A 13,042-nucleotide genomic window follows, 5' to 3' on the forward strand; every position below is an offset into this window, starting at 1 on the left:
TTTCATTAGTTTTTTTGTGTTTGCTTGCAGTAATTTTGTCCTCTGCTTCTAAACTGGAGCAGGCATCTCCTGTCACTGCCTGGTTGTTGTTTTTTAAAGAGCTTGCTGGGTTGGGTGCTCCATCTCTTGAAGTCAGAAATGCTGACAACTCTAATAATAATTTATTATTTGTTCCCCAGCCACTCTGGGTGGCTTCCAACAAAGATTAAAAATACATCAAAATGTCACACATTAAAAAATGTCAGGTAGTCGTTTATCTCTTTGACATCTGATGGGAGGGTGTTCCACAGGATGGGTGCCACTACTGAGAAGGCCCTCTGCCTAGTTCCGTGTAGCTTTGCTTCTTGCAGTGAGGGAGCCACCAGAAGGCCCTTGGCGCTGGACCTCAGCGTCCGGGCAGAACAATGGGGGTGGAGATGTTCCTTCATGTATACAGGGCCGAGGCCATCTAGGGCTTTAAAGGTCAGCACCAACACTTTGAATTGTGCTCGGAAACGTACTCGGGAACCAACGTAGGTCTTTCAAGACCGGTGTTATGTGGTCTCGGTGGCCACTCTAGTTGTAGTTTCCGGGTCACCTTCAAAGGTAGCCCCACATTGCAGTAGTCCAAGCGGGAGATAACTAGAGCATGCACCACTCTGGTGAGGCAGTCCACAGGCAGATAGGGTCTCAGCCTGCGTACGAGATGGAGCTGGTAGACAGCTGCCCTGGATACGGAATTGACCTGCACCTCCATGGACACCTGTGAGTCCAAAATGACTCCCAGGCTGTGCACCTGGTCCTTGAGGGGCACAGTTACCCTATTCAGGACCAGGGAGTCCTCCACACCAGCCCACCCACTGTCCCCCAAGAACAGTACTTGTGTCTTATCAGGATTCAACCTCAATCCATTAGCCGCGATCCATCCTCCAACCGCCTCCAGGCACTCTCACAGGACCTTCACTGCCTTCACTTGTTCCGATTTAAAAGAGAGAGAGAGCTGGGTATCATCCGCATATTAATGGACACCCAGCCCAAACCCCCTGATGATCTCTCCTAGCGGCTGCATGTAGATGTTAAAAAGCATGGAGGAGAGGACAGAACCCCGAGGCACTCCACAAGTGAGGGCCCAGGGGTCTGAACACCCATCTCCCCACCACTTTCTGGACACGACCCCGGAGGAAGGAGCGGAACCGCTGTATAACAGTGCTCCCAGCTCCTCTAGACGCTTAACACATTTGTCTGACTCCACAGTGAGACATCTACGGACCATTTTAAGGGGCGGGGGCAGACACAAGTGTGTGATAACAAGTTAGGGAAACGTCCCAGCTTGGAATACGTTTTAGGGAACAGCTAGAGAATGAGCCAGATGGTAGTTTGGATTTGTTTCTGTTCCAGCTGGTGGGATGAAGCCACTGTTGATGTAGGTTTGTTGCCCATATACAAATCTCAACATATCCCCTCACATACATAGATGTTCCAACACTCCACATGTCTGCAGCTCCACTTCCTTGTCTCTGCATGGCTGTACTGCTTGACCCATCTGATTTTTATCTACCCCTTCTTCCAAAGAGCTCAGATAACACACTGGATCCCTTTCTTGTAGCTCAGTGGTGGAAAACCTAGATGTTGCTGGACTACAACTTCCATCGTCCCTGACAGTGTCTTGCTCAAGGTTGTCCAATGAACTTGCAAGCAGAAGCTGTTGTAAAATGGCCAAGCAACTAGAACCAGCATTGGGCAGCGAGGCACATTTGAGTATTCAGATATTATATTGTAGTACCTTTGCCCCTATTTCTATTTTATATACAAGTGGTATAACAGTTCCTTACCAAAAAGACTTGCAGTAGATACAGGGAAACAAACGAGGAAGGAAGAGATGGGTGAGGAAGGGAAGAATATGCAGTTATTTAAATTACATATACTTTGACAATAACAGTAAAGCACTAGGATCATGAGGGAGTGGCAGTTTGAGGAGGAGGAGGAGGGAAGTGGGTAAGAGGGGACACTAGGAATGAAACCGGGAAGGAGGATGTTCTGTTTTGTGGCAGAAATGTGAAGTCTGTGCAACAGGCATACATAAAACATGTTTTCATAGTAGCTTCCCCTCCGAAAACTTTCTCTGGAGCCCCCCCCCCCCCCCGAGATCTGAAACCTTTCCCACCGATTACAGAAACTGCTCAAATGAAAAGACGCTTGCCATGATGTTTTCTAATGCATTTTGAGGAGAGGCTGTATACTAACGATGAAGCCTTAGAAGAATGACATCTGTGTCCGCCTTTTTCTAGGCAACTAGCAATTTAACTATGACAGTGTGCTCAACACAGTTGGGGACTGTTTCCATAGAAACAGAACCCTTCTGCAATCCATCTTGCTGCTCATAAGGGGAGAAGCATAACTGTTTTTCATCCACCTTTTTTCATGAGCTTTTAGTCACTTGTTGCACCTGCAGTTCTGAAACTGAATTTAGGTGCAAAGGTGTTGCATCCTGCTTCCTGCCGATTTTGTTAAACGAAAGCAAAATCTAACTTTTATTAGTGTGGTTTAAGAGTATTTGCAATGCAGCCACTGAAAAGTATTTCATTAAAAGCAATTTCCACAAAAGGCTTTAAGTCTTAGTGGAATCCCAGATGTGCTCAATAATTTATGGAATTTAGTGTTTTTAAAAGGCAGTATTTTATATAGATTTAAAATCATTACTTAACCCTTTTAAGTCGGAAGAATACAACTGAAGAATTGTAGATGTGTAAAATTAGGTATCGATCTCATTTTTAAAGTTCCTAGCTTACATTAATGTATGAACACAAGAATTACCAGTGCTCCAGTTCTGTGAGTGTCATGATGGGCATGATCCAGCCCACACAGTTGCTGCAGCACAAAGTGGGTGTAGCCAAACGGAATAAAATTTTACTTCACTGCTGATTCTTCGATGTTATATTTGCAATATAAAATGTGTGCCCCTTTTCTATTAGGTTATGCCATAAGTGTTTTAAACTGTTCATTTGCTCCATTCAGAACTATATACTCAATTACAAATACCGACAAGCATCAATAATTCAATTTAGCAGTAACAGTAGATCTCAGTACAAGTCAGTACCCAATGGGTGGGGAAGCTGTGAGCCTCCAGATGTTGAGCTTGAGCTCCCATCATCTCTCACTTTTGGCCATGGTGGCTTTGGGGTGATAGGAGCTGGGAGTCTAATATTTGAAGGGCTGCAGGTGGCTCTTCCCTGCTCTAAAACAATACCGACTTAAATGACACGTGTGAAAAATCTTACCCAGATACAGTACTTAAATTCAGTTTAAGTACTGTATCCTTAAAAAATGTTTTTTCCTTAAAAAATGTTTAGGGGTACTCTCATTTTCCTACTCGCATTGAAATACTGCCCCTCAATGAGGCCAAACTTAGATTCACAAAATGCTTAGGGGTATGTGTACCCCTGTGTCCCCACAGAAAAAAAGCACTGCTTAAATCTACCAGAAATATATTGTGTGTATTATTATGCATGAATGCCCATCCTTTGCCTGTCTGCATGCACATGTTTTTCATGGGACAAATGTAGCATTTCATAATTTTTTTCCTGCATGTACAGTTAAAGCTTCATACGCAAACCTGCAAGCTAGCAGCTACACTTCATTTCAGGGAACCAGCAACCTGACTGCTCTGTCCTTGTTCTCTCTAGCTGAAAAAGTGTAAGAAACGCCTCAAAGACTATAATACGGTTCACGGCATATGCTGTTGTAGGCTAGAAATCACACTGACGGATGCCTGCGATGAGGCAGTGGGTGGTGAGGAGAGGAAAGTGAAGCCCCAAAAGCCTTATACTCAAAAGTAAAGCAGAATAAGATGGTAGAATAGCTTAGGCAAGGAATATTTTTCCTACGACTCCCTGTCAAGACTGGTTATCAGTGCATATTTTTTCATGGTTTTAATGCTCATCGAGCCTTTTACACACGCTTCCTCGCCTGCTCTGTTTACCATTCAGCCTGATGGGAAACTCGAAAGCTAGCTCACTATATTGAAATCATGGTTGCGCCAGTAAAGACATTGCTTTTCCCCCATATGAGTTAAAACAGGCTGCGTACTGTTTCCTTTTAAAAATATCCCAGTGTTGGTTTTTTGTTTTTTTTAATAGTCCTAAAAAAAACCCTCCAATAGTTCGCACTGTAAATAGAAAATTGCCAGCGCTTTCCCCACGTGCACTAGTTTTCTAGCTGCAGGGATGTGGTGAGGTATTATTTTTTAAAAAATGCAAGAGGGGAATTAAAAACATGATTTCCCCCGAAAAGTTAGCACTGTAAATAGAAAATTACCAGCGCTTTCCCCTCTTGCACTAGTTTTCTAGCTGCAGGGATGTGGTGGGGTATTAATTATTTTATTAAAAATACAAAATATGGTTCCCACCCACTCCGAAGTGGTACAGTCCATTCTACCGCTGCGCGTTCTACAAGGCTTCGCTGGGAAAGGTCCATTTGCCAAAACTGGGAGGGTGGGAGGAGCTTATTATGTCGCGGCCGCGCCTCCCCTCCCTCTTCCCGACAGGCCTCGCGGCGGCCGCATCCTCACTTCCCCTCTCCCGCTGACGTAAAATCCCGTTTGTCGGGGGGCGGGACCGAGGAGAGCCATGGTTACCGCGGCAACAGCATCCGGGTTCCTCGCGCGGCGCGGGGGAACCTTTCGCGTCGTCTGGTAACCATAGCAACAAGCGGCTTGCCTGGCCTGGTTGAGAAACTGAGGCGCCATGGCGGAGGTGGCCGTACGACCGGTGAGCGAGGGGGTCCTGTATTCTCGCCTTCACTCCCCGTTCCCCTCACGTTCCCCTTGGGAAGCGGTCGGGCTCCTTCCCTCAGAGTCCGCGCGGCCTGGTTGCTACCAGAAAGCCTGGCTTGGAAACACGCAGGCTGAGCAGGCGCCGCTGCTCCTCTTCCTCCCCATCACGTGTAGATATTGGGGTCGGTGATGGGGGGGGTCTTCAGCACCGTCCTTCGAGGGGGCTCCCTGCTTGCTTGCCTACCCGGCCTTCGCACCCCAGATTCCTTCACAACGTAGCATTCCTGCATGGCGCGGGGTTGGACTAGATGACCCTTGGGGGGGGGGGTTCCCTTCCGGCTTTAGAATATTATACCCCTTATTGATATAGCTCTGCCGGTGGCGCTTTGGCGCAGGGATAATAAGCGCCAGGCTGGAAGCTTTCGCGATTTGCTCCGAGCGTCAAGAATCAGTACCGGATTTACGTATAAACTCAACAAGCCATAGCTTAGGATCCCGCGGTCTTGGGGACCCCAAAAAAATTAAAAGGGAAAAAAATATGGATGTACGTTTCCAAAATATAAGATAAAAAACAAATAAAATAAAACCTTCAATTATTATTTACGTATAAGCTCAACAAGCCATAGCTTAGGGCCCCCCGGTCTTGGGGACCCCCCCAAAAATTAAAAGGAAAAAAATATGGATGTACGTTTCCAAAATATAAGATAAAAAACAAATAAAATAAAACCTTCAGTTATTATTTATTATCTGGCCTGGTTCTAATATATCTTTATAATAGCCCTTTAAACTCTGCATCATCTCCATATTGTCAGTGGTGGGGAAAGAGGAAAAAGAGAGTGAGTGGCCCAAGGTAATCCTCTAAGCTTTGCAGGGATTTGAACAACCAAGTCTCCCGTGCTTATGCTAAATGTTCTAATCCTTACATGAGTCCCGGTTTTCATCACATACAGTTCCCATCAGCTTCAGCCCGCATGGCCAATGGCCAGGGGTTATGGGAGTTGTAGTCCAGAACATCTGGAATGCACCAGGCTACCTTCCCCTTGTATAGAGAATAGTTGAGGGGGTGGGGAATCTCAGCAGTAGCTGCAATTTATTTATTAAAGTATGTCTAGTATGCACCTCATAACAAAATCCTAGGGTACAAGAAGATTTATAAAAGAGATAAAATACAGTGGTACCTCAGGTTACAGACGCTTCAGGTTACAGACTCCACTAACGCAGAAATAGTACCTTGGGTTAAGAACTTTGCTTCAGGATGAGAACAGAAATTGAGCAGCAGCAGTGTGAGGCCCCATTAGCTAAAGTGGTACCTCAGGTTAAGAACAGTTTCAGGTTAAGAACGGACCTCCGGAATGAATTAAGTTCTTAACCCGAGGTACCACTGTACCCCTAAAAACAATACAGAATGATGATTTTAAAGGTATCTTTTTATGGCAGTGTGCTCTAACATTAGATTTGTTAAAATAACCTCCAGTATATCACTTCAAAGGACATGATTCACTGGTGTTAATTTTTTGGTGGTCACAGCAGGAGAATATAGTTAGAACCAAGATTCTTTATGGTACATTCCAGGAATTTTAGTTGCTCTTTTAATGGTGGTTTCAGCTCAGCATTTCACGTTAGACAGAAGGATTTTGATCTGCAAGATTGTCTTGCTCTATTTTACTATATTTGGTAGTACAGTGAGAAAGTTTTGATGTCTTGGTTGCAGAATGATTTTTACATTGGATTTTTTTTTAACCAAAGTACCTTATCCAGCACTGCTACATCATTGCCCCAGGTCGCTATTAAAGTAAATACTTTTGTTTTTCCATTAACTGTTGCAGGCAGTAGTGTTTAAAAGCATCAATTCTAAGAATAATGTGACAAAGCTTTCCTCCTGCGCAGACACACATGGATCATGATGAATAACCTCCTTTGTCTTCATAGCTGTACTCTGTGTCTCAGCAGCTTGTCTGAAAGCTACAACATTAATTTATTGAATGAATTTTTGTGCTACTCTTCAGGTAAAAACCACAGGGTGGCTAAGAAAATACACATAAGTACATAATAACAATATAAAATGTCATAAAACATTAGCAGAGGAATTAAAAGCAGATGGCTAAATTAAAGCTTTAAAAGCATGGAGAAACAATAATATCTTTCTTCATTGGGCATGAAAAAGACATCATTATTGGCACCAGCTGAGTCTTCCTGGACAGAGCGTTCCAGGGGTCTCTTAATGTATCCTGGCCTTAACCAATGTATGGTTTTAATGGTTCAGCTAGCATCTTGAACAGAACCCAGATGTTTACTCTGTGAAACTGTTTTAAGACTAGCAACATACATCTGTCTCAGTTAGTACAAAATACAGCCGCTAGGTCAGGGGTCCCCAAACTAAGGCCCATGGGCCGGATAAGGCCCGAGGGACTCTTTTATGCGACCCCTGCCACCCGTTGCCACTGCCCGCTCTTACCGGCGCTGCGCAGCTGCCCACTTCCGGCTCGGAGGAAGACTGGAAATAGCATTATTTGCGCATGTGCAAACGTTATTTCTGGTGCACATCCGGGTCAGAGGAGGCCCATGCGCACAAGCTATTTCCGGTGCTCCTCCAACCGGGAAGTGCGCCGGAAATAGCGTGTGTGCACGCGTATGGGCACACGCTCCCCTGCCCTCTGGCCCGCCATGCGATCGGCACTGGAGACACGGGCCCGAGGTGCGGTAAGTTTGCTGACCCCTGTGCTAGGTTACCAACTGTATTTTTTCCAAACTGTATGTAGGCAGCCCAACATAAAACTTTAATGCAGCTGGGACGTTATCACAACATTAAAAAATTGTGGCCGCTTTTCTTTGTCTAGGAGAGGCCATGCATCAACCTTACCAAGTGTAAGATGGTTTGTGCTGCTCCAGCCACTTGGATGTCCAAATAAAAGAACAGATAGATCTAGTAGGAATTCCAGCCTAAGAACCTAATTGTTCTGACAATGTTCCCCACCCCCAGCTTCGTTCTCCAAAATCATGAGACTAGGTTCTCAGGTTACAGCTTGGGTTTTTTGTAGTTTTTCGGGGAAGCGCAAACCAAGGGTAGCTTATGGCACAGCAAATGTATACAGTGGTGCCTCGCAAGACGAAATTAATTCGTTCTGCGAGTTTTTTCGTTTGTGAATTTTTCGTCTTGCGAAGCACGGTTTCCCATAGGAAATGCATTGACGGTTTCCCATAGGAATGCATTGACGGTTTTAAGAAAAAGGCGCAAGACGTTTTCGTCTTGCGAAGCAAGCAAGCCCATAGGGAAATTCGTCTTGCGAAGCAACTCAAAAAACAAAAAACTCTTTCGCCTTGCGAGTTTTTCGCCTTGCGAGGCATTCGTCTTGCGAGGTACCACTGTAGTTGTTTCCCTGAAGGAAAATGTATGGATCATTTGTACTAAATGAGCAACGGTTCAATTTCTAGGAAGTTACATTTTCCTATGACTCAATTCCCCCAACCTCAGTTGGCAGAGGCATAGCAGTTGAAATGCCAGTTGTGGTGTAACCATGTACTAATGCTACTGGAACTGGAACTGATTAGTTTTAAAGCTAAATGTAAATAAGTCCATAGTTAGCTTCCTCTGCTACCCCTCTTCTGGTTTTAGTGTAAAGTAAACCCAATCAAGGCAGCAGATACACTTGTCAAAGCAGGGAGTGGATCACCATGTTGTGGTGACGAGATTCACATATATACTCACAAACATACATGACCACTGCTCTCGACAATAGATTTTTTTTAAAAAAAATATCCAGTTTTTTTCTGTGTGCAAGTCCAGCTTCAGGCCAAAATTTCAGCACTCAAGACAGGCAGCAACTCTGTTACAACTTTAAAAGTTCTGCACACTGTCAGAATCCATATAATCAATAACAGCAGCAGCAGCAGGATGGCAGGTGTAAGTGGAATTAATCCAATTCTGTTACTAATAATAGATATAATGCAGTCAGCAGCTTTGTGGTGGCTTTCTGTCTCCTTTGTTGATAACAGAGCATAAGCTGCATCTGTTAGGTCTTTAAGAAAAAACTGAACCATTTGGGGCTTTATAGAAAGTTTTTTAAAAAAAAAGTGGTGCCATGTCAGAGATTGAGAAAAGTAAACGTGCTTAATGTGAATAGAGAGAATGCCCCCCCTTTTTTGGGGGATCAACCTGTGAAAATTCAGAACAGTCATAAGGGGGTAGCATTGCATACAGAGCATAATAAATGTATGGAACTTGCTACTTCAAGATTAGATGAGGGTGAGGGGGCACCAGCTTAGATAGCTTAAAAGGGGACTAGACAAATTCACCTGCTATTAACTCTGATGGTAAATGGAACCTTTATGTTCAGAAGCAGTATACCGTATTTTTCGTCCCATAGGACGCTCCGTCCCATAGGATGCACCTAGTTTTTTCCTTTATTCCCCCCCCCCAAAAAAAAAACAGGTCGGGGAAACCAAACCAGGTCGGGGAACAGCGGGATGGCAGCGCTGCATCTCCCCGCTGTCCCCCGAGCTTGTGGGGCTGGCCGATGTCTGCCCGAAGCGCGGGGCGCTCTGCTTCAGCGGGCCCCGTGCTCCATGCAGGGCTCCCGCAGGGCTCCCCAGGCTGTGGATGTTTGCCTGGCGCGCGGGGCGCTCTGCTCAACCTTCATCTTAGAACTAGTCAGGACTGGCCCACCTAGCAAAGTGAGGGGGCTACCTTGGGCAGAAAGATTCACAGGGGCAGCAAATCCCAATGCATTTATTTATTTATTTACACCCCCTTGTTCCTGATATAGATCTGCGCTCACCCCTTATTCCCTGGCAGAGAGGGGGGCATCATTTTGCTTTTTGCCTCAGGTGCCAAAGTGTCTTGAGCTAGCCCTGGAACTATGAGTACTTGCGTTTCCTCATTTCTTACTCCCTCCCAATCTACTTTCTTTTTGTGTGTTGTGTTTTTTTAGATTGTAAGCCAGAGGGCAGGATCCTTTTGGTCTGTATTGATTTTGTAAATAAATGAACAAATGAATGAATTAATTAATGGTAAGCTCTTCAGAAGCATCTGTGTGACCACTGTAGGAAATAGGATGTTGGAGTGCACGGACCCACCAGAACACTTCCAAGCTCTTTTCCATTTAGGCTATTTTTGGAACTAAATAATGTTGTACCAAAAACAGGATACATAAAATTGGGAAAATGAGAAGTGAGTGTTACAGAAGGACTGGAGCAAAATCATAGAATTGTAAAGTTGGAAGGGACCCTGAGGGTCATCTAGTCCAACCCTTTGCAGTGCAGGAATCCTGCCCACAGCCATCCCTGGGTGGGCTTGAACAACCAACTTTCTGGTTAACAGCCAGACCCTTTGTGCCACTGGGAGCGTGTATTTTTTTTTACCCCTCTCCTAGTATTTTCCCATTGCAAATTACAGGATTTGGAAGGAGATTGTGGGGGCAGGGGAGGACCAAGAATGGATAGCTGTGTCTTAAACGTTCGGCGTTTTCTCTTAATTTTCTGTGGCAAAAGATAAAGTGGGGCCTTTTCTGGCCATTCCATCCCTTGTAGCTAAATTATTTTTGTAGCTTTTACTACATGCCTAGCATAAACAAGGCATAGCCTGATATACAAGATGTTCAACCCCTGCAGAAATTTCTTCAAAGCATGAGCTTCTTGAAAAGTTACATTAAGTAAATGCTTCTTTAAAAAGATACTATGATATTTCAGGCTTTAAAAAAACAGATTTGAAAGCTTCTATTAAATAAAGTTCCACATTAACTTCCGCAGCCCGAAGAAACCTTTCCTTTGCTTGACTCTCTGCTTCTGTCACTAGAAAACTGTTTTATTGATCACATGGTTGAATTTTTCAGTCAGCCCGGCAATTAGGCTTTTCTAGAGAGGAGATTTTGCTTCTCAGTTCTAATAAATGTAGAATTAATGTTTTATAGATTTAGGCCTTGTTCTCACTGTGGTGGTGAATCTGTATCTAGGCTGTGAGCATTGGGGGCTCACATGAGTGAATGTTCCTCCAATGCAAAATAAAAATAAAACCCCCTGCATGTAGAAACCGTGTCAGGGTTTGCTTTTTTGTTGTGATGTGTATATTGCAAGTTTATCACCTCCGTATGAACAAGATCTTTGATAATGTGCTATTTGCTTTATTAATGTATGTGTATCTTACCTGTACTAGTGGCCATGAGGACTGGGACTGATGGAATTTGGAGTCCAACAAGATCTGGAGAGCCATCCCTGTCATAGTCCACAATTATTAGCGTTTGAACAAGCCTAGACTGTATTTCATCTCTGGATAGTCTGTGTTACTCATTTTGACACAGTTTTAATGCCTTTTTTTGTATTATTTCAGCCTGCATCCTTCCCAGCATCCGAAGAACCTCCAAGAGCTCGCTCAGCAAGAGGTTTGTTCTAGCTTATCTATTTCATGAGTAAAACGCTTTGTGAAATAACAGAGCTGTCCCTTTGCAGTTACTGAATTGCTTTGACCCAACCTAGTGAATCAGATCCATTCTACACACACACACAAACACACCCTGTGATTTACAGGTTGGTGTGGAGAGACATTTCCATATATCATTGCGATCTTGAAAATGATCTATCAATCTTTCATTTGATATTGGTACCACTTAGCAGTGACAAATAGTTTAGGTCCTGTGGATACCTGTGGGCCAAACTATCATACTAGCATCAGATTTGTGTCATAATCAGTCTGCTTTCTCAATAATAATAATAATAATAATAATAATAATAATAATAATTGATTTATACCCTGCCCATCTGGCTGGGTTTCCCCAGCCACTCTCACTCGCTATATAGCAGGGGGAGGGGGCTTAAAGCAGGCAGAACTGGGTGGGGAGGAGATGAACATTCTCGCCCCTGCATCACTTTCCCCCATCCATTTGTCCCTCAGTACAAATAACAGAAAACTGACACATAACCACATTTTTCAAGTAACTACCATGTATCCAGGTTCTGTATGCATTGGCTCACTGAGGATTACTACAGATATGTGCCAGTAGAGTTCTGCATGTTACCTAGCATATCAGCTGGGTAGAGGAGTGGAGAATTCTTTTTACTCACTGTAATGTCTGTTTTTCTAAGCAATGTCCTATCCAACTAGTTATCTCGTGAATATGAATCCTGCACTTTGTACCTAATGTTTGTCCTTGGGATCAGTTTTATATTACTAGTCCACTTCTGAGTGCATTTTGACCTCCCCCCCCCCCATATCCACTAAAGTCCTTGCATCCTTTTCCTTAACATTATTCTGAAGCATAGCATTTCACTTGTGTACTATTCACTCTCATACCTAAGCAGGCAAAGAGGAGCAAAGCTAAGCCCTCTTTCTGGAATTTCCTCTGAGGGAAAGGCAAAGGCAAGTCAGAGTTAAGAATAAACTTCCTCACTTTTAAATAATTTAAACCAGATGGGTGGAAAGGCTGACCCTGCTTTTGCAGAACCGTACAGCATAGCTGCAGAAACAGAAAATGGTGTGACTGATACAGTTCAGCAGCCTTGAAAATAAAATGTACACAAAAATGTACTAGCCAGCAGGAACAGAAACTAGGACTGAGACTGGGACTGGGACTGTTCAAAAGGACTGTTCAAAATCATTACAGCTGGAATCAAGAAGAAGCATAAAACAGGAAGAAGAGAAAGATCAAAAACAATACAGAAAATCGTATAATTATTTATGTCCACATTTGTGGACTAAAAGGGGTGACAGCAAATACTGCCCATATTCTGGATCGCAGACGAACATTCATATTAGGGCAATTTCTGCTCCCATTTAATTTCCAACAGGATTCTTCAACATACATAATCTTAATGGTGTAGCTAGAAAGGACTTGACAAATGATTAGATAATTTTATGTTGTACCAATTATCTTGAACCTTGAAGTCCTTTCTGAGTGAAAGTCCTTGAAGGAAGTAAACCCTTCAGAGCTTTTCTGCATGCCAGGCATTATTCAGGGACTAACACATTCACAGGGGAAACCTTCATCTCTGCACCCCCACACACTTACTTTACCTCCTGGGTAGACCTTCTCTGAAAAACCAGTTTCCTTTGTTTGTGCCTCAAAATCTAGAATACACTCGAAATAGTTTCTCCCCACCCAGAATCAAACATTGTTTGAATAAAAGGAGCTCTGCGTCTTGAAGCAGCATGGGGTTAATAATAATCATGCTGTGTCAAGATATTAATCTTACTGCTTCATTGTAAATGAATTGGATATTTTCTAAAATGCTTTTCTGGTTTTGAATTAAAAATGTCTAGCTCCAGTCATACCCATTTCCTCTCCCTGAGCATTCCAATCAAAT

The 13,042-nt window shown here is 43.6% G+C and overlaps 1 protein-coding gene across 1 annotated transcript in view; it reads left to right on the forward strand.

The window, feature by feature from the left end:
* Positions 1–4,579: 4,579 nt before the first annotated feature.
* BBS4 (Bardet-Biedl syndrome 4) overlaps positions 4,580–13,042 on the forward strand; it is a 37,195-nt gene continuing 28,732 nt past the window's right edge. The window contains exons 1-2 of the mRNA XM_083413097.1: positions 4,580–4,745; positions 11,073–11,124. Of these exons, the coding sequence (XP_083269223.1) occupies positions 4,722–4,745; positions 11,073–11,124 (76 nt within the window). The 5' untranslated portion in view covers positions 4,580–4,721. The remainder of the gene's footprint in view (positions 4,746–11,072; positions 11,125–13,042) is intronic.

Source organism: Podarcis tiliguerta (assembly GCF_965153285.1).
Source record: "Podarcis tiliguerta genome assembly, chromosome: 14".
NCBI classification, from domain to species: domain Eukaryota; kingdom Metazoa; phylum Chordata; class Lepidosauria; order Squamata; family Lacertidae; genus Podarcis; species Podarcis tiliguerta.